The sequence below is a fragment of the Convolutriloba macropyga genome, chromosome 3 (genome assembly GCF_964194025.1).
Source record: "Convolutriloba macropyga chromosome 3, txConMacr16.3, whole genome shotgun sequence".
Lineage (NCBI taxonomy): Eukaryota > Metazoa > Xenacoelomorpha > Acoela > Convolutidae > Convolutriloba > Convolutriloba macropyga.
This window is the reverse complement of record NC_134470.1, coordinates 21,062,510-21,083,367: the sequence shown is the minus strand read 5'-3', so window position 1 is coordinate 21,083,367 and position 20,858 is coordinate 21,062,510. Positions and strand designations below refer to the sequence as shown.

Here is a 20,858-nt window from a genome sequence, read left to right as displayed (position 1 = left end):
AAAAATAGTTGCTCACGATGGGATTCTAACCAGGGACCTCCCGCTACCTCACCAAAAGCACTGCCCACTCGGCGATCAGGCCCTTCGTTTTGGTTTGCTGCAATCGATTTATTTCAGCAAAAATCTTTACTTCGGAGTGAGAGCAATAGAGATCACACAAAAATGAAGCACGAAAGCGTGAAAAAATCACTTGAGAAGTCAATGAATGATCCAGAAGAAAAGCGCAAAAAGTTCAAGCGAAAAATTTGCATAAAAACGGCAAACACGTTTACAATAATTGCTATGAGCTTCGTTCAACAGCAATTAAGAAAAGCAACAGGAGCGCTATAATAACCGGTTGCGATGAGCGCAGCTATTAACAACGCTCAAATCTACGCAAGATCTCATCTGCGCACTCAAAAGATTATTAATTGACCACTAGACCTCAAAAAAACACTTGAATACCATAAAAACTTTTATTCGAAAACTTAAAAAATCCAGAAAAACTGCTAATTCAACAAATTACAACAAAGTCTTGAAAAAAATAACATGACAATTAGCATTGAGTACAACAGAAATTTAACTGGCCAGACACATGCAGAGGCAAAAAGGATAATTTCCGCCATTGACCCAACCCCTATAATTATTACCCAACCATATAGCTGAAGGGCAAATGAGCGTTTTGCCTGAAGTCCTCCATGTTGCATGAATTTCTCTTTGAAAAAAAACTGAGTAGTTGGGCTGTCAGTTGCCATTAACACATTAGCCCAGTCAATTTCGGATCGCTACGCGAGGAACTACATTCATGATACTTGCTAGAAACCCATGACATCCCTAACTGTGTTGATGGAAACTCACCCAAAGCGTAGAGTTTCGGATGCAAACTAATCAACAATGCAGCAAAAAGAGAATCAGTACCTCGTAGTCTCACCCAAGGAGCGGGGAGACTGAATTTAACAACCAAATTACAAGATCAGGGTGGTCATGTGGACTATACTCCAACATTGAAAACATTGAAGTGTGGCTTACAATTCCAAGATGAGTCAAAATGACAAATTGATCTGTTCTTGATTTGAATTGATGAGAAGAACTTCGCGATTAACATTCCATTAAAAGATGTCTAAATAAGGCAATTAATTTATTATATCAGGCGATGCAAAATTTACCTCAAAAATAGGAAATAAATTAGATAGCTTTTTGTGTTTCGCCAATTGCGGCTTTCCGTCAGATCATTTATCTAGACGTCGGGAATATTATTGACTGTAGAAAATCAAACGACCTGTTATTGATGTGGATTTTCGAGTTGTCCTGCGGGTATTTCTCCCTGTTGTTGGATTAGAATATTGACAACTGATCTCGGCACAGTTGGCAACTATACGCCAGCTGCCAAGAACACGCATTTCGCTCTGAGAAGTTGATTTGACAATTTGTCATAAGCTTTATAATTCGAGCATTTAGACGAATCGAATTCAAGAAATCCACTTCATTTCCGATAATATTGACAATCCGGCTCATTCGGCAGAAGAACTCATGTCGGGCTCTTCGGTTCTGACATTTTTGAGGTTAAAGAATAGATTTTTTCTGTTTTCGGCGTCACGCGGATTTGGAATGGGGCAAGAGTAAACTTCTGCCCCAGTAAACACGAAAAGAAAAGTAAGCTGTTCAATTGAAGATACATCGAGAGACAGTAAAACCACTTGTAACAGAAGCTCTTCGTAGTTAAGTTAGTAGTTGTTCGTTCTCCACTTCAGTGCTCTCTTTTGAAACTCCTCTAGCTTCTGCAAGTCCAATCGAAACACATGAGCGAACTGGACTCCATACGTCAATATCAGCAGTAGCAACGATTTGTAGAGACACATCTTGACTTCTTCGTTCACTTTGTTCTACAAATTTCTTCTCAAATAAAAAGTACCTTGTTGGTCTTTTTTAATCGATTTTCTAAATGCTCAGACCATGTTAGCGAAGTATAGACAACTACACCCAGGTCGGTTACTGAGTTTGATTACTCTAGATGCCCTCCGGCAAGTCAAAAACTCTGTATACGTCTTTAATGACTAATTGAGAACACTTATCGACTAATTGGGGCCAGCTCCATCTTCTTTTTCTTCGCCCATCGTGCAACTTTCAGTGTGCCAAGAGTTTCAAAATATCCGCAAAGAGAAAAGGACAGCCAAACTTGACGACAACTAGACGACCATTCACGAAAATGCAGAACAGTAGCGGCCCAAAGAGAACCCTGGGGAACACCGCTGGTTATGTCGAACGTCTTGGAGGAGACATGGTCTACTCACACGAACTGCTTGCAAGATTTTCTGTAGAAAACAACCATGTTGGTAGCGACAGATCTCTCTTTTACAAAAACATGTTGACAAATGCTTACAAAAATGATTCATCAATGGCTCGTACAAGCATTTCTCGAACAATTTGCTGGCTATGTTAAGTAGCGACACAGGTCTGTAGTTGCTGACTTGGCTCTTATGTTCTTTCTTGAAGATCGGTGAAACTGACGCCACTTTCCATTAGTTTTGTATCTTTCGTAACCTCTTGATGTTCTTTAAAACTCATTGTAGAGTTTCGCTCATTTGATCCGCTGTTTGCTTGAAAAAGATTGGTGGTAAACCATCTGGCTCAGGAGTCTTTGTAATGTCAAGTGAGAGAAGGATCTCTGAAATTTTACTGCGTGAAATGGAGAAATTCGTGAAAACAGGATTCTCGCACCTTATTTCGTTAAAGTTGATCTCTCTTTTCGGAAAAAAGACCGCACAAAAAAATTTTACTGCAAATTTCAAAAATTATGTTTTTTTTACATTGAACACATTTAAAATCAATTTTTAAGATACTCATTCACAGACCAGATACTCATTCACTTTATTTACGCCGACACAGTCACTTTTCAAAATCGAAAAAAATACGAGAAAAACTTGACAAAAACTCTGGTTTTAGAAAGCTTATGGAAGATATCAACCATTTGAAAACATCTTTCGTAAATGTTGCCTCTATAGCAACAGGTGACCCCCATCTTTTATTTAAAAGTGTAATTTTGGAAAACAGTAGTAAACTAAAGAAGAAATGGGCTATCCGACCTTGATTTTTAAGATTTCTGCAAAAATTGGCCGATGAACGGTTTGGCACGAAATTGCCACATAGTGGGAAAATTTGTCACAATTTTGCACCTCTCATTTTGTTTTTAGTCCGCTAGTCCATGGCGTGATCAAAACAACCTTTGGTCATAATCACTTTAGAGCTGTCCTTTTGCCCAATTAAAACAGATGTAAAGTGAGAAAAAATTGAAAGTAGCTATTTTGTGCGCCGCATATTTTGCAAAAAGGCAGTTTTCTGCAAAAGGGTAGAATAAAATATAAACTACCGACTGTTGGTTTCTGAGATAATTGTAGAAAACGGGCTGACTTGGAAAAAAAAATTGGATTAAAAAAGCACAATCACGTCGCCAATAAAGTCTTTGCATCACAGCCTATAAAGTCTTCTACAGCCTTTAACCATTAGAAAAGCTATGAGAAAAAGCCTTCCTCATTGCCGACTATCGGAAACTGCAACTTGGTACCGATAAGGAGAACAACCCAAAACACTCAAAGAACTCAAAAGCAAACACAAAACTGGCAAAGGAGAGGTCAACTAAAACATTACCAAGCAAAATCAATCCAGAGGCCAAGTGATCAAGTATAAATTTCGCATCTGGCACTTCTCTATAACTCCCTCATATTTTGCTAGCGAGCAATAAGGCATTGCTTTAGGAAACTTATCAAATATATTTTGAAATAAACATTGCGAAATACGTAAGCAACCGTTAACGTTGTCAGAAGAACAAAGTTACGCATTTGCGCATTGACGAAAGCCGATTTTGCGATAAAAAAACCCTTTTCAAAAAGTTTTGTAATATGCTTCTAATACAAATTTCCAAAGACATTCTGAAGTACGTTATTCCTGTGTCACAATTCGACTTAAGAGTTTTTTTTAAGCGATCAGCGTCCAACAAAACAGTCTTGACGAATCTGATCAAATTACCACTTGTTAAAGTATTGGCAAACTTGTTGACAACGTTGACAATAAATGTAACCAGAAAAATTCAGATTGTAATTGAAATCGCATTTTAATTGAAGAGAAAACGAGCGGACGCTCCAGTATAAAAACTGAGGACAAGGGCACCCGAAATCCAACTGATGTTATATTAACATCCAGTGGATGGACAGAAAAAAATGCCGAATCCTTTGCTTCCTTTCAGTTTCTAAATAAAACTTTGCTTCTTTCTGGCTCTCCGCAAAAGTTTCCCTTTTTCATCGTTACCGCTCTCCTCTTCTGTCACTCTCAGCTCTTTATTTGTCCGTTTGCTGCCATGCTCTCCTATGTTCTTTCTGCAGTACTTGCTTTTTCTCTCTCGGCGTTTTTTCTGTCCATCCACTCAATGAAAACCTCCAATCCGATTTTTTTACATATTTCTCAACGTTATTAACGTAGAAGAAAAAATATTTCTGTTAAAAAGCAGAAAAGAAAACAATAGTGCATGCGAGAGTCTGAAATTTCGACGACTTTATCTCATTTTGCTGCAAGAAGTCTCTCTCCAAAATGCATCAAGATTCATCAGATAAAAGACCCCTTTGAGAAGTAGACCTAAATCTAGATTATATGTACTCAATTGAAAGTCAGCTGTGTTGCATTCTCAAAAGTTCATTACTGCTGCAGCAATGGAAACAGAAACAAGGCTAGAAGAATTTTACCCACAATCTAAAGCCCAAAAGAATTGAAAAAATTAAGGGTAAAATGGTTGAATGGTTTGTAGTCAGAGCCGGCCCAATGGGAAAACTACTAGTAAATCTATAATAGCCTCAAGCTATCACTTCTTCGCTTATCACAGGTATGAAACAAACTGGTTAATAGCCAAGCAGCCACGTTTTGTGCGAAACGGCTAATTTAGCTCGAAAAAATTATTCGCAAAAATTTATTGGTTAAGTTAAGATTTAGAATACTGATTTCTGTCATTTGCCTTTTGGCATTCTCACTTTTCGCCATTGACATTTTTTTACTTCGACGATTTTTGAAATTTTTGCCTCGTTTGAGCTTTGCGTGCATTGACCTTTATGAAACCTCTTTTTCGGTCATCCACTTTTTTGAAACATATCCTTTTTGGTCATAAACATTTTTTCAGAAACACATTTTTCTGTCATTGACCTCTTTAAATTCCTTAACTCCTAAACCTCGAGAACTCATAAATATGCCCTTCGGTAGCTCTTAAACGTGCTCTTCAGACGCCCCTTAACAATGCATTTTTGCTTTTCACTAATCATGGTGCCTTATATAATGTCACACAAATAATATATAGAACTTACATTTGGATATCAAAGTAACAATTTAGCTCTTCGCATAAAATACGCTGTAGATTAAATTGGACCTACCTCTTGTTTGCGCTGTCGCGCCATATTTCTCGTCCAGTGGTTGTTGGCCTTTGAATTGTTGGCCCTGCTTGACGCGGTCACGCGGTTGTCCGTCTTCCGGTTGTCTGGCATAGCTCTCACAACAGAGCCTCCATAAATTCGTTGCCGAGAATTTACAGGAGAGGCAGAAGATCTACGTCCATTATTTCTCTGCTCAGTTGACGGAATCGCACTGGTCAGCCTTTTAAACCTCCTATTGAGATCCTCTAAGGTGTACGTCTCATTCGAAGTCTCCGATAAATTCTGAAATAAATATTCTACATATAGCATGGAGATTGCGAAAACCCTTGATGTCGGGTGAAAACACGAGTGAAAACCCTTGATGTCGCTCTAAATTCTGTTCTACTACGACTATTGGCGGTAAAAACTCTAAATGCCCAAGTTGCCATGAACTATTAATGAAACCAACAAAGGCCTTTTGACTACCTATCACAGCCTCTAATTCTGGACTGATAATCTGACTTTGTCTATATATTAGTAAATCAGGAAACTTCTCCATAGTTTAACTTCTATTGCAACGAGCCGAATGAAAGATGAACCAAAAATTCAAGAAGAAGTCACCACGATGACAAAATAGCTTTAATACATCCGCATACTGCCGAATACAAACACGAATTGCGTGCCGTAGAGTTTAGATAAAAACAGATACAGAAGTGAGTTGAAAAAACTTAGCTGGCAAAACTATCGAAAAAGGCAGAGACAAGTTGACTTGCTCGTTAAGTTTCATTCCACATAGGCCTTTCATTAGACACTACCATTGCATAAAAAATGAATGCAAAAGTCATTTTATTCAGTGAGTTATGTCACGTATGGTCAAAATCTAATCAAGTAAATGGCCTTAAATTCTTTGGAGAGTCAGAGAGAAAAGCCAATGAGGGGATAAAGTCAATGAGTAAAACTGAGTTTGTTCTGAAATAAAATGCAAATAATAGCATTTGAGAACCCTGTTACTAAATCAAACACGAAAAACTGAATATAAAGAAGTAAAAAAATCCTCATGTGAACGAGAAAACACAAAAATCATCCAACGAGAAAAAGACTTTGTCCAGACAGTGTCTCAGTAGCTTTAAGAAGGAGGCTCGTTAATGTGCGTTTGCACATGATGTTACGACCCGAGCTCATCTACATTTTTGACTTAATTGTCAACCAAATGAAGAGAATCAAAAATAGAAGTCTGGAGTTACAATAGAGTTAAAAAAATCTGTACGTACCCAAACTACTAATTGAATTACATAATGCCATGCCTCATTACAGCGCTCACAAGATCTGACATTAGAAAGACTGCGAGAAAAAAAAAAGAACAACAAAAAAAAATTTCACAGCAAAAACTAAATATCTAAATTTAAAAGCACCTAGTAACAACGTCAAAATGCAATCAGATAAAATCTTAGCGACACAAACCTTCTTTTTCTTAACTACACGGCAGATTGGATTATTCCTCAAGATGACTAGGTAAAAACTCGACAAAAAGAGGCAAATAACAAACAAAAATTCAAAAACCAATCAACATTTTTAAAAACGTTTTATAACTTCAAACGTCTTAAAAATCCTTAGCCTTCAGCGAAACAATTCTTGACAAATTTACTACAGAGTCATTACGAAAACACCTGCATTCCAAACTAAGCCATAGAAACGAACTAAAGTTTTAGAAAAATTAAAAAAACAAAAACAAAAAGCGAGAACACAAATTATTGAAGCCATTAAAATCATTAGCTTATATCTGAAAATTATTTATCTTATTTCAATTGTCATTTTTACTAAATCAGCTAAAATTATACTGATCGATTAAATAAGTTCACTCAGTATTTTTATGAGAACCATTGGCATCTGTTATTACGCGATCATAAAAAAAAAGAACAAAAAGAAACAAATACTGACCACTCACAAAACATTTATGAAGGCTAATCGTCCAGCAAACAAAACATCAGTTACGATATAATATCAATAGACAAGCTAATTCTTGAATTACATGGAAATAAATGAAACCTCTGTGATGAGAATTAGCTACAAGTTGACGAAAAGAACAAAAACTGAAAAAATTGGAAAATTTTATTTTTGAAAACAAATAATATCAAAAATTTTTCAAAGACAATATCGCAATAAACTGACTGCATTGAGAACCATCATTCATTCAATCCTCAATTAGAAGTTTATGAGACCTCTCAGCATTTTAAGACTACAAAAATAATATATACTTTCAATGCCCGACTAATTTTTCAACAGCAATGAGACGCTTCTTTGTTTAAAAAATATGACTTCAAAAATTCACTAAATATGAACAATTATATCAAACCCAGGGATTTTTTGAAAAAAAAACACGTAATATCAACGCCATTAATTTCAATAGCTTTCAAAGGAAGTTAAAAAAATACGCTCAGTTATGCCTCGAAGGGAAGACTATGTTGTTTGTCATTCACAAGTCATCAAGACATCACAATAGACATCACAATAAGTCCTATGGCAATGAAAACAACGACAAATACAGGCAAAACCAAAAGTTCAAGAGAAAAGTGCGAGAAGAAAGTTTCGAAGCCATTTAAACTACAAGCTTTTCTCTGAAACCCTCCTGTGTGATCCATTGAACAACTTGTTTTGGCAAATGGGAACTATCAGTATGACAATAATGTTCTAAAAAATCAAAAAAAAAAAACCAAAAAAAATGAAACAAATATCCAAAATATAAAAATTTAAATGAAAATTCGTGGCATCGAAGTCATAAAGCCAATACTTAGAAATCCAAGTCAAAATCTATCCAAACTAATTTTGGTGGCAGTAGAAAGGACGGAGGTCATGTGATTACTGAAAATGACTAACAGTTTAAAAAAGTAAGTTTGAGATCGGTTAGTTTTCAAAAATTCGAAAAATTATTTTAAAGGTCTGAAGAGCCAGATTAGCTATTTACTCAAAGCTTTAGATAGGTTCACTTAGGGCTCCTTAGCAAGCCTATTGCACTTTTAGTCAACTAGTCTGTCATAGGACTACAAAAGTTCAATAAAATCTCAAAAAGAAAATCAAAATTCCATTAAAAATAACGAAAACTCAGAGTAGAAGCCAAAAGAACACAAGAGCGATTCCTAGAAAACGGATTTTTTCTCGTTGGGCTTCATTTGACTTAAGTGAGGTTCGTCATTAACGGAATCTCAATATGAAAAGTGACTAGTCTATAAGTGACTTCAAACAACAAAAAAATGTAAAAAGTTTTTGAAAAAAAACAGATCTCAAATAGAATTCAATTTTGTTCATAGTAAACTTACCCATGAGTTCAAAACTAGCATTTTCGTTGCCTTTCGTCTATTACAAATGCAAATTGTTTCATTTAGTAACGTGAAAAGTAATCTTGAATTAATATTTACAGAAAAAATCTTGGTCTGAACGAAAATTAGGCTAAATAGAACAAAATCATGCCAAATGTCTTGTGTTCAAACAAAACTTTAAACCTCGATAACTAATCGAAAAAAAAACAAAATTCACAAAAATCTTTATATTCAAATTCTTCGATGGACGATCTGTTCAATGATACCACTCACATTTCTCTACGATCAATATATCGATCGGCCAAAATTATCTGAACAAAAAAAAACCCCATCTGAGTATATAGTTCTTCCTCTCACAAGTGGGGTCGGAACAAAAGACTCGACCTCAATTCAGTTTAAACGGAGTTAAGACTGCTTTATATTTTAAACTGCATCCAGCTAACTAAAAGCTGTAAATTTGAGGCAATAAAAGATAAAACAGTGGAGCATTATCTGGAAAATAAAGTGAACCTGAGCTTAATTTTTGAGAGCGAGGTAAGTCATGCGTGACCAAAAATTTAATCACGCGAATGAACAAAAAAATTCGCTCGACTAAGAGCAGAAAATGACGTCACGCACGCACTTCAGATGAAATTGCATGAACGAATGAACAAAAAGCAGATTTGAAGTGGTTATGATGTCATATGGTCGTAACAAAAATCTTGACGACAAAAAAAACCTAGAGAAGGCCAATAATAGCCCCAGCTATCGCTGTGCGGCTATTAAAAATAATTTTTTAACCTCTGATTAAGGCCCTCATAGCAGCTTCGCCGCACTAAGCACTTAGAAGACTACTAAAACTATCTTAGGGCGTATAATGAAACTTACTGTCCACTGGGCCTTACCTGTTATCACGTTTCGAAAGATAAAAGTAATGAAAATTGTGAAAAGCATAGCCGGCAGATTGCCGGAAAATAGCCGCGATAGACGCTTGGGGCCTTCCATGAATTGAAACAACCAAAGAGATTAGATAGACAGATCGACTACCAGTCCTTTAATAGACCACTAGAATTTTAGGTTAGCTTTGGACTGTCATTTTATGAGACACATAAGCTCTAAGGAGAACGCCCTAATAGGGCTTTTCAAAACTGGGATCTTTTCCGTTTGTACCCCCTCAGCTTAGTGGGCGCATATTATTTGCACCCCTCAGATGCACGTGCAATAATTTTACAAAATGACTTACTATGTAATGGCACGTGCTCTGTAACTGGGGGGCGCATAACGTTTTGGGGGCACAAACGGAGAAGATCCCAAAATTAATATTCGAAATCAAAAACTCAGGACTCTAATAACCAAGAATTAGGGCATATATGTTTGGCACCACTTAGATGCACACTATTGACCTTAAACAAGTAAATTTTCATAAAATTTAAGTTCCGTAAGTGAGTTCGGAAGTCATTTTTTTGAGAGAGGTAAGTCACTGAAAAAGTCAATTCCAAGAAGTCAGGGTAAGACGAAACAAAAATCTGTTAGACGAAGTAAAAAAACATAGCTGGCAGATTGCCAGAAAATAGCCGCAATAGATTCATAGATCGGCAGTCTAAAAAAACAGTAAAAAAGACAGACCAAAAAAATTCGTCTTTTCATTGAAGGCTGATCTGTTATATTTTGATTTAAAAAATCTGTATAAGTTATGGGCTGCCTCTATTAGCTGATCTCAAATATCCTTCATTTAGAGTGACACCCACCCATTTGACCTTATCTCTTTGAATTAAAGTAAATAAAAGTCAATTTCAAATTTAGGAAGTAATTTTTGAGAGTGAGATAAGTCAAGTGTGACCAAAAATTTAATCAAGCGAATGAACAAAAAAACTCGCTGCACTAAAAGCGAAAAATGACGTCACGCATGCAATTCAGTTGAAATTGCATGAACGAATGAACAAAAAGTGGCTGTGACGTCATATGGTCGTAACAAAAATCCTGACGACGAAATAAAAAAAAACAAGAGAAGGCCAATAATAGCCCCAGCTATCGCTGTGCGGCTATTAAACATAATTATAACCGACTAACGTCGGGCGAATTGCTCTCAAACGACCGGTTGTCTTCGTCAGAAGCTAGCCACGGGGAGGGGGTTGCACCGGGGGCTGATGGGGGCAACACTGGGTTGGGGGTCAACAGCGCGGTGGGGTGGAGGCAATAAAGGGGGTGGGGGTCAACAGGGGGGAGGGTCTCAACCTCTAAGAACCGCCCTTCACACCATAAGTGTAAGTATAGGTATCCAAAACAGTTTGAGCTGAAACAGAACTGAAGGCTCTAGGAGCACTTAATGCCCGCTGGGCGCTACCTGTTTATCCCGTTTTTGAGGACGAAAAGTCAAAAGCGTCAGACGAAAAATCGGTCAAGCAAAAAATCGCATAAAGAAAGACCGACAGGACTAATATAATTGCTACAAACTTCGATTGAGAGCAATTAAAAATTTAGGAACGCTATAATAGCCGCCTGGAATTGAGGACGCGGCTATTAATAAGGAAAGCGAACTTCAACTTATGATGAAAATTGTTCTTAAGTTTCTCAACAGTGTTCTATTTTGTAAATTTTAGTTTTGTGCAAAAATAGTTGCCAACGATGGGGTTCGAACCACGGACCTCCCGCTCCCTCACCAGAAGCACTGCCCACTCGGCTATCAACCTGCTTCGCCGTAATCAATTTATTTTAGCAATAAGCTTTACTTCGGAGTGAGAGCAATAGAGATCACTCAAAAATGAAGAACGAAAGCGGGAAAAAGTCAATTGAGAAGTCAAAGGATGTTCTAGAAGAAAAACGCAAAATGGTCACGTTTACAATAATTGCTATGAACTTCGTTCCAGAGCAATTAAACAGATACAGATATAAGTGAAAAGCTATTGAAGTCACTAACAAAACTATGTTATTGAAGACACTAACAAACACCCAGCGATATATTCAGGCTTGTTACAATTTTTTCCAACGATGCCCTTTTATTGGTTGCGACCCACTTTAAACATATGACTGCCATTGACCTCTTAAGTTCCAAAGTGCAGTCACTTTATGGAAGAACAGAGATATCATTCAGAAAATTTAGCGAGGAAGACATCATTCAGAAAATTTAGCTATTCAGCTTTGCTGAAAACAAAAAGAGCGTCAGATGGCAAAAAAAATTATAGCAGGACACTTCCTGACCTCATTTCAGAATTTTTAATGTCTTAACCAGAAACTAGACCCAGAATGCACAATAAGTGGATGGAGACAACCACTTAGAAAAAAATCCGATAAAGCAAAAAAAAATTAGCAACTATCAAAGTCAAATTGCCACATGTTAAAAAACACAGCCGGCAGATTGCCGGAACAGCTGCGAAAGAATAAACTTGCGTGACATAAAATACACATGTAAAATACGAAACAGACTTGGAAAAAAGTTATCGCGGCCAACTTTTATTCAAAGGGTGCAAAAACTTTTGACGACGCAGAGATTCGAATCCCCAACCCCCGTCGTAAGAACCGAAAAAAAAGCGTCAGACGTCGAAACAAAAAAAAACACGAGCAACGCAATATATCTCCGCTCAGCTTACAGCTTTGCAGCTATAAAAAACAACCGGGAGAGCGAAATTATGTTCAAACACCGTTTTCTCAATCTATATTAAAATTAGAGTTAAAAAATTTACCCCGCAAAACCCCTCGCTCCACAGTCTGTTTCGGCGTGGTTATAATTACTTCTCCGAATTGACTACAAAAATCACCAACAGGTCTTAAAACAGTTCCCCAATACAATTCAAATTCTTTGAATTGTAAAAGCTCGAATAACGCAATATAACAGCTTGGCAGCTAAAAAAACTAAGAAAACCAAGATTCCTCAGAGAACCAAGAGAAAGCCAACAATAGCTCCCTCCGCTCCGCTATCGCAGCTATTAAATGCCTTTGCTGTTTTGCTTTCGGTCGAAATTTATCCTCATCGGATATCAAATCCAGTTTAAAAAGAGACAAACATAGCCGGCAGATTGCCGAAAAATAGCCGCAATAAACGCTTGTGGCTTACCATGAATTGAAACAACTATAAAAATAAGATTGACAGGCCAACCACCAGCTTTTTAATAGACCACTAGACTTTTTGGGTTAGATTCGGAATGTCATTTTTATGAGACACATTTGCTCTACAAGGAAAAAGCCCTAATGGAGCTCTTTCAAAATTAATATTCGATACTAAAACTCAAGACTCTATTACTCAAGACTGTCATTTTTATGAGACACATTTGCTCTGCAAGGAAAAATCCCTAATGGAGTTTTTTCAAAATTAATATTCGATATTTAAACTCAAGACTCTATTACACAAGAATTAGGGCATATAAGTTTGGCACTACTTAGATGCACACTATTGACCTTTAATTAGTAAATGTTCATAAAACTTAAAGTTCCATAAGTGAGTTCAGAAGTCATCTTTTTGAGTGAGGTAAGTCACGCAATTGACCTGAAAGCAGAAATGACGTCACGAACACAAATTTCAACTGCAGAGCAGTAGAAGTCACCGAGGTCACTGAAAAAATCAATTCCAAGAAGTCAGGGTGAGACGAAACAAAAATCTGTTAGAAGATTAAAACATAGCTGGCAGATTGCCAGAAAATAGCCGCAATAGATTCGTCGATCGGCAGTCTAAAAAAACAGTAAACATAGCTGGCAGATTGCCAGAAAATAGCCGCAATAGATTCGTAGATCGGTAGTCTAAAAAAACAGTAAAGACAGACCAAAAAAATTCGTCTTTTCATTGAAGGCTGATCTGTTATATTTTGATTTAAAAAATCTGTATAAGTTATTGCTGCCTCTATTAGCTGATCTCAAATAACCCTCATTTAGAGTGACACACACCCATTTGACCTTATCTCTTTGTGACTTACATAGGAACAAAAATCTCAAAATGACCTCTTCACCTTGAACATTACCAGCAGTTCCTTATTACTATACATTACAAACGAAGCTACTGTTAAAGTCCAATGTTCGAAAACAGAAGTCAACAATCAAAAACGGAGGTAAATGCTCGAACAGAAAGAAGTCAAAATTCAAGTCAAGAACAAACTTGCTTTCTGCTAAAAAAAACCTGTAGAATCTCAATACCCCTCTTCGAGTCGTGAAAACAGAAAGCATGTCAAAATGCCGCATGGTAACAAAAAACCACTAACGAGAAATGGAAATTTGGTTCAAAGAAAAAACAAGGCCTAGATTGAACTATGATTGGATTGGAAAAACCATTTAGAAAAAAATCCGATCCAAAAAATTGAAAAAAACAGTGAAAATAAAAGTAAAATTGCCGCATGTGAACAAAAAAACACTAGCGAGAAAGCGAAATTTTGTTCAAACACCATTTTCAAACTCCTTTAAAATTAGAGCAAAAAAAACATTTCACGCCGCAAAACCACTCGCTTTTTCGCTCCATTTCCTGTTTCGGCGTGACCAAATCACAACTCCAATTTGACTTCAAAAATCATGAAAATGTGTGAACAGATCTTAAAAAAAGACAGCGCCCCAATACAATTCAAATTCTTTGACTTGTAAAAAACCAAGAGAAGGCCAATAATAGACCCAGCTATCGCAGTGCGGCTATTAGAAAATTAGGAGCGCAATAATAGCCGCCGGTAATTGCTGACACGGCTATTAAAAATACAAAATTCCGGGTAGTTAAAATCATGACTATTTTTGCTGCGCTTTCCTTTTGGAGTAGCTGACTCATTATTTGAAGCTTTCGTTTTTGAATTCTTACTTCGAGTGGCTCTGCGCAATCTCCCCTCTCATCTTCTTCTTCCTCCTCCTCCGCCTGCTGTATCATCATAGCTTCTTGTTCCTCGTCATCATAGTCGTTGTCCTCCAGCACTCCACCATCCATTTCTATGCTTCCTCTACCTTTTCCCACTTCGTCGAGGTCCTGCTCTCCTCCATATTGGTGCTGCTCACTCATTAGACTGTCCATACTGTATCTGGGCATACCTCCTCCCTCCCCAAGTGCCACTCCATCAACACCTCGCCTTGTTCCTCTCGTTCTTCTACCAGCAACTCTTGGCTGTGTGACATCTACAGGTGATCCGCCGTATGTTGCAGATGTAGAGAAACTGAATCTAATCACAAAGTCAAATTTCTATTATAATTTGCTTCCATTGCAATTATAATTCTCTATATTATAACGTAAATTGGAGTACATGAATCTAAATAAATCCTAGGATCTTTTCTGAAAAAAAGCATCCAGAAGACAGGTAACACAAAGCCCAAAAATCATATTTTTAATATTAATTGAAGTAGCGCCAAATTAGCTGTTCAAGTTAATGAAATATTGTAACTCTGTTCACGCTATACAACGTGTGACTGACCTGAAGGGGTTGTTGTCTTGATTATTGCTCTCTTGTATGGAATCCTCGCTCTGTCCGTCCCCAAATCGACCTCTGGCTCTGTTCTTTGCCTCCTCTCGTTGCATTCTCTGCTGTCTCATCTCAAGCCACATTTCTCGGTTGCTTTTCAATTGCTGGCCCGACAGCTGAGGCACAGTCCTGCTCTTACCACCTCCCCTACCGCTTGCTCCTGCCACTGCAGAGGAACCACTGGGTACAGTTCCCAGTGATGAAGCAGTAACACCACCTCCACTAGCTGACGCTGCTCCTATTGCCGGTTGATTGCTAGTTGGACTATCCACCGATCCTTCAACTTCTCTCTGTGAAGGCACGATGGCAGCCCCCTGCAGACCAATATCGACTTCTCTTCTGTTACTTGTTACTCCTTTACTTCTTCCGCATTTTTCCTACAGATAATTTTAGAATATTTATGTGAAAATTCTCCTTTAATCTTGATATCAAAATTCGTCAAATAATTTGACAAAGCTGAGATTGCCAAAAAAATGCAACACTTAGGCAGATTTGCGGTAAGCAGCACTTATCAACTAAATTGGCAATCGCTTAACCTCCGTTGCCCTCATAAGGATTGAGAGAGACAAGGGAGAGCAGGAAAGCTGTCTTTCAACAGATTTATATATTCAAACATAGCAGGCAGATTGCCGCAAAATAGCCGCCATTGATTCCAATAAGCATGATTGCGATTGAAAGAATAGACATTGAAAAAAAAAATTTGTAAAAAATATTTTTTAAGTCCGATTTATTTTGATGGCATTTCGTAGTTGAACATACTTCTGTTTCTTAGAGAGAGGCTACAGGGGCTACTATCAATACCAATAAGCATAGGTAGGTAGGTGTTGGGGGGGATGGGTAGATAGGTGGTGGGGGGTGGGTTGTGCGGTGTAGTTTAGATAATTAGGGGTGACTTATACAGGAACAAAAAATCTCAAAATGACCTCTTCACCTTGAACATTAACAGCAGTTCCTAATTACTATACATTACAAACGAAGCTACTGTTAAAGTCCAATGTTCGAAAACAGAAGTCAACAATCAAAAACGGAGGTAAATGCTCGAACAGAAAGAAGTCAAAATTCAAGTCATGAACAAACTTCCTTTCTGCTCAAAAAAAAACCTGTAGAATCTTCGAGTCGTAAAAACAGAAAGCATGTCAAAAAGCCGCATGGTAACAAAAAAACCACTAACGAGAAATGGAAATTTGGTTCAAACAAAAAACAAGGCCTAGATTGAACTATGATTGGATTGGAAAAAACATTTAGAAAATCCGATCCAAAAAAAAAATAAAAATAAAATTGACGCATGTGAACAAACATAGCCGGCAGATTGCCGGAATAGCTGCGAAATAGACTTGCGTGCCATACAATACAGATGGAAAAAGATACAGAAGTGAGTTGATAATAGTTATCGCCGCCGCCTATAAAACTTACAACTTTATTTCAAAGGAGGTTGTTTTTGGGTGCAAAAAAGTTTCCCTGTCGCGTCTCGAAACGGCGATCTCCGGATTAACAGCCAGTCGCCTTAACCACTCGGCTGTCGGACCATACAATCTGTTTTCTTACAATCAACTTTGTTTTAGGAACAGATTCTGTTTCTGAATAACCGCAATTTAGGTCACGCAGAAAGCGTGAAATCAAGCGCGAAAAAGCCATTTAAGCAGTGACGAGACAGAATGTTCTAGAACAAATGTAAAACGAAAATAAAGCGTCAGACGACGAAACAAAAAAAAACCAAGAGCACCGCAATATAGCTACGCTCAGCTTACAGCTTCGCAGCTATAAAAAACCACTAGCGAGAAAGCGAAATTTTGTTCAAACACCGTTTTCTCACTCTACTTTAAAATTAGAGCCAAAAAAATTCACGCCGCAAAACCACTCGCTTTTTCGCTCCTTTTCCTGTTTCGGCGTGATCAAATTCACTACTCCAATTTGACTTCAAAAATCATGAAAAATAGGAGCGCTATAATCTGCGAAGATGAGGGCGGCTATTAAACTTTTATAATGAAGGCTATTTTGAATAACTTTTGATCCGACAATTCATTCCACCTTCCATTTTTTTTTCAACCAATTCAATTAACAGAAACCACAATCAATTAACAAACCTCCTAACCAAGTGAACTCTATATTGGTCGGCCCAGTTCTAATGACTATAATTGCTACAACCTTCGTATGAGAGCAGTTAAACAATTCATTCCACCTTCCATTTTTTTTTCAACCAATTCAATTAACAGAAACCTCAATCAATTAACAAACCTCCTAAACAAGAGAACTCTATATTGGTCGGCCCAGTTCTAATGACGGAAAATTGGTTAAGAGAAAAATTGCATAAAAAGACCACAGTACTAATATAATTGCTACAACCTTCGTATGAGAGCAGTTAAAAAATGTCCAGGCTATAGACCTAAAAAAGATTAAGAAATGAGGTTAAAGTCACCAACATACCCGGCAGATTGCCGGAAAATAGCCGCCGTCGATTCCAATAGGCATGATTGGGATTGAAAGAATAGAAGATATTGAAAAAAAAACGATTTTTGTACAAAAACATTTTTCCAGTCCGATTTATTTTGATGGCATTTCGTAGTTGAACATAACGTACTTCTGTTTCTTTAGAAGTTGAACATAACGTAGTTGAACATAACGTTAGAAAGAGCCTACAGGGGCTACTATCAATACCAATAAGCATTAGAGATGGTAACTAACACTTTTAGCGGGCATCTAAAAATGTGCTTTATGGGTTTATCCCGTTTCTGCTTCTGACTTCAATTTTTTATACTGACTCTGTTCATTTTGAATTGCTTTGCTGAGCAACTGATGTTCAAAATCACTTTTAGCAGAATGAGAGAAGAGAGAAACTAGCCTAGAGAAGTCAAAAAGATATCACGCAAATTGTTGAAAAAGCGGCAAAATGAGGTAAAGCGAAACATTTTTTTATTCGACGAAGTAAAAAAAAACATAGCAGGATAAGTCCTGAAATACAATCCAAGTAATTGAATGAAAGACAGACCTAATGAACCTGACCAGCAGATCAATTGAACAATCCCAGCCAACAAGACAAAATCTCAAAAGCTAAAACCCTTGAAGCTTTTAATTTGCAGGCCATAAATGACTCATTTCAAAAAACTCAAAAACTTACGCAAAAACTTTGAAAGAGATCAATCTGCCACTAAAAGTAGATAAACTGGACAAATATGACAAATGCATCAAGAAACTAAGCGAAAATTTTAAAAAAATTCCAAATATAGGGCTACAAAAAGGTCAAAACATTTTTTTGACTCTGGAGTTCTGTTTTGTAAACCATCTAGAGTTTCGTTAAAAAGTTTCGTTGGCCAGTAAAGAGAGTTGAACTCAGAGAAGGACAAAAATCGAAAAATTTGAAAACAATCGAAAATTTTAAATTGCGAGCTTTATTTAAAGAATTCCCTACAATTGCGAATTTAAAAAATTGGAAACTACTTTATTGCCCCTAGAAACTATGTAGTAACATACTAGCAAACCCTATAGGACGCTCCATGGCCACTGAAAAAAAATTTCAAAAACTTAAAGAAAAAAATTGAAACTATCAAAAAACTGGTAAAAGATATTTAAATGTTGAATACCATCCCATGGCCAAAAAATATTTTTAGTAAACTGTTAGCAAACCCTAGATGAGGCTTCTTGCCACCTGGGGTGGAAAACTTGAATAATGACAATAAATGTCAGAAAATTTGAAAAACCAAGTTTGATTTAAAAAATATGGTAAAAATATGGTAAATAAGTTAAAATGTTTAACACCACTTCATTACCACTAGAAACTATGCAATAACCTATTATTAAACCCCAGAGGAGCTTTTATGACATCAAAGTCTGAAACAACTTAAAAAATGACAAAAATTCTCAAACAATTTGAAAAAATTAGTATAAATTACCGTGTTTATGTTTGGAGTAGCAATAGATATAGCGCTTAAAGTGGCCGTAAAAAGCAATTACGTCTTGCAAAGGACCTTTATCAACTTCATTAAAACTCAATTTCAGACTGCTCTAACAAAAAGTCCAAAAAATGACGAAAAAGTGCTAAAAATTTCATTATTTTAGGCTCAAAAACTCCTAAAAATGACCTTTTAACCTTGAATTAAGGCCTTCCCAGTAGCTTCACCACTCTGAGTACTTGAGGGACTACTACACGCGGGCCTCTAATGAAACTTGATGCCCACTTAGCTTTACCTGTTTATCCCGTTTTGAAAGCTCAAAGTCATGAAAACAGGTGTGAAAACATCTTACAAAAATAAAAAAAAAGACAGCACCAATACAATCCAATTCTTGGATTGTAAAAAAACCACGATGTCCCCAATAATAGCCGCTATCGCTTCGCGGCTATTAATAAGAAATAATTTGGCATTCGATCATAATTTTACTAACCAATTGAGCTGCGTACTTTGGCAAGTTTTGCTTCACCGTGGACAGCTGAAACATACAGCAGTTAGCAGCACGGTGACCCAATGAAACAACAACTATATTGCTAGATCAAAATATCTCATTTGAGAATCTCTCAGCGCGTGCCAGCAACACCCAGTTATTTCACTTTTGACTGAGCAATATCTTCGGCAAGCAGCGTCTTCTAGCAACATATAAATGAAAAAAATGAGGCAAACATACAGCAGCTTTCTCGCAGATATTTGATGTTTTGGAAATCATAAACTTACTCGACTGAAATCAGTAGTATCCGTTCAGTAAGTTTCGCTTGATTTATATCCACACCAAAGAAGGTATTATAGCCTTAAACACGCAAATGAACAAAAAAGTCCCTCCAATAAGATTTAAAATGACGTCACGCACGCATTTCAATTGAAATTGCACGAACAAATGAACACAAAGCAGATTTAAAGTGATTGTGACGTCATATGGTCATAACAAAAATCTTGACGAAAGAAACAGCAGGGCAAGTCTTGACTTACAATTCAAAGAACTTACATTGACTAATTAAAAGAATAGACCTAAAATGGACACTAATTAAATTGGGAGATCAGACCAGATAATAGAAAACATCAAAGTCAATTTGCCACATTTGAACAGAAACCAGAATCGAAAACGCAAATTTTTGTTCAAACACCTTTTCTTCCCTCTACTTCAAAAATAGAGCAAAAAAAATCAAGCCGCAAATCCACTTGCTTTTTTGCTCCAATCCCTGTTTCGGCGCGACTAAAATCATCACTTCAAATTGACTAAAAAAATCATGAAAATGTGTGAACAGGTCTTAAAAATACATAGCAGGACAAGTCCTGAAATACAATTCAAAGAACTGAAAGAAAAACTCAGACGTACTCTACCTGACCAGCAGATCACTTGGACAATTTCAGCCAGAACACATACAAAATTATCTCATAAAATTGAGAAACTAAAAGAATCAAACCTAAACAAAAATATACTCATTGCAAAAAATCTCGAAGCTTTTAAAGCTAAAGCAAAATTTTTTTCCTTTAAAAATACCTATTTCAAAAACACGTTAAAAACCAATTTTTGTTTCTGAAATCGGTCCAATATTATATCAGCAAGACCTGGAAAATATTCATTGGCCCTTGAAGATCGATTAACTCGAAAATGACGAAATTAAAAAAAGAAATCAACTGCAAACTATAAGGAAATGTTGCTGAAAGTCGTGATATAAATATCTCTAGAATCATTTCTGTGTCTCTAGAGGCTATCCAGTAACCCAATTCCAAACTTTAAAAAACTCATAGGCTCATAGATCGATAGACAATAATTTTCAGTAATTGACAATAAAATTGCAAACTTCAAAAAATAGAAATTTGTTCTATTAAAAGGATGAA

The 20,858-nt window shown here is 36.7% G+C and overlaps 1 protein-coding gene across 4 annotated transcripts in view; it reads right to left on the bottom strand.

Moving 5' to 3' along the window:
• Nucleotides 1-20,858, bottom strand: part of LOC142336051 (uncharacterized) — a 149,932-nt gene that overhangs the window by 43,239 nt on the left and 85,835 nt on the right. For all 4 annotated transcript variants that reach the window (XM_075384544.1, XM_075384545.1, XM_075384546.1 and 1 more), the window contains 3 exons: nucleotides 15,025-15,449; nucleotides 14,424-14,775; nucleotides 5,388-5,669 (listed from right to left, as the gene is read on the bottom strand). In XM_075384544.1, coding sequence (XP_075240659.1) covers nucleotides 5,388-5,669; nucleotides 14,424-14,775; nucleotides 15,025-15,449 — 1,059 coding nt within the window. The remainder of the gene's footprint in view (nucleotides 1-5,387; nucleotides 5,670-14,423; nucleotides 14,776-15,024; nucleotides 15,450-20,858) is intronic.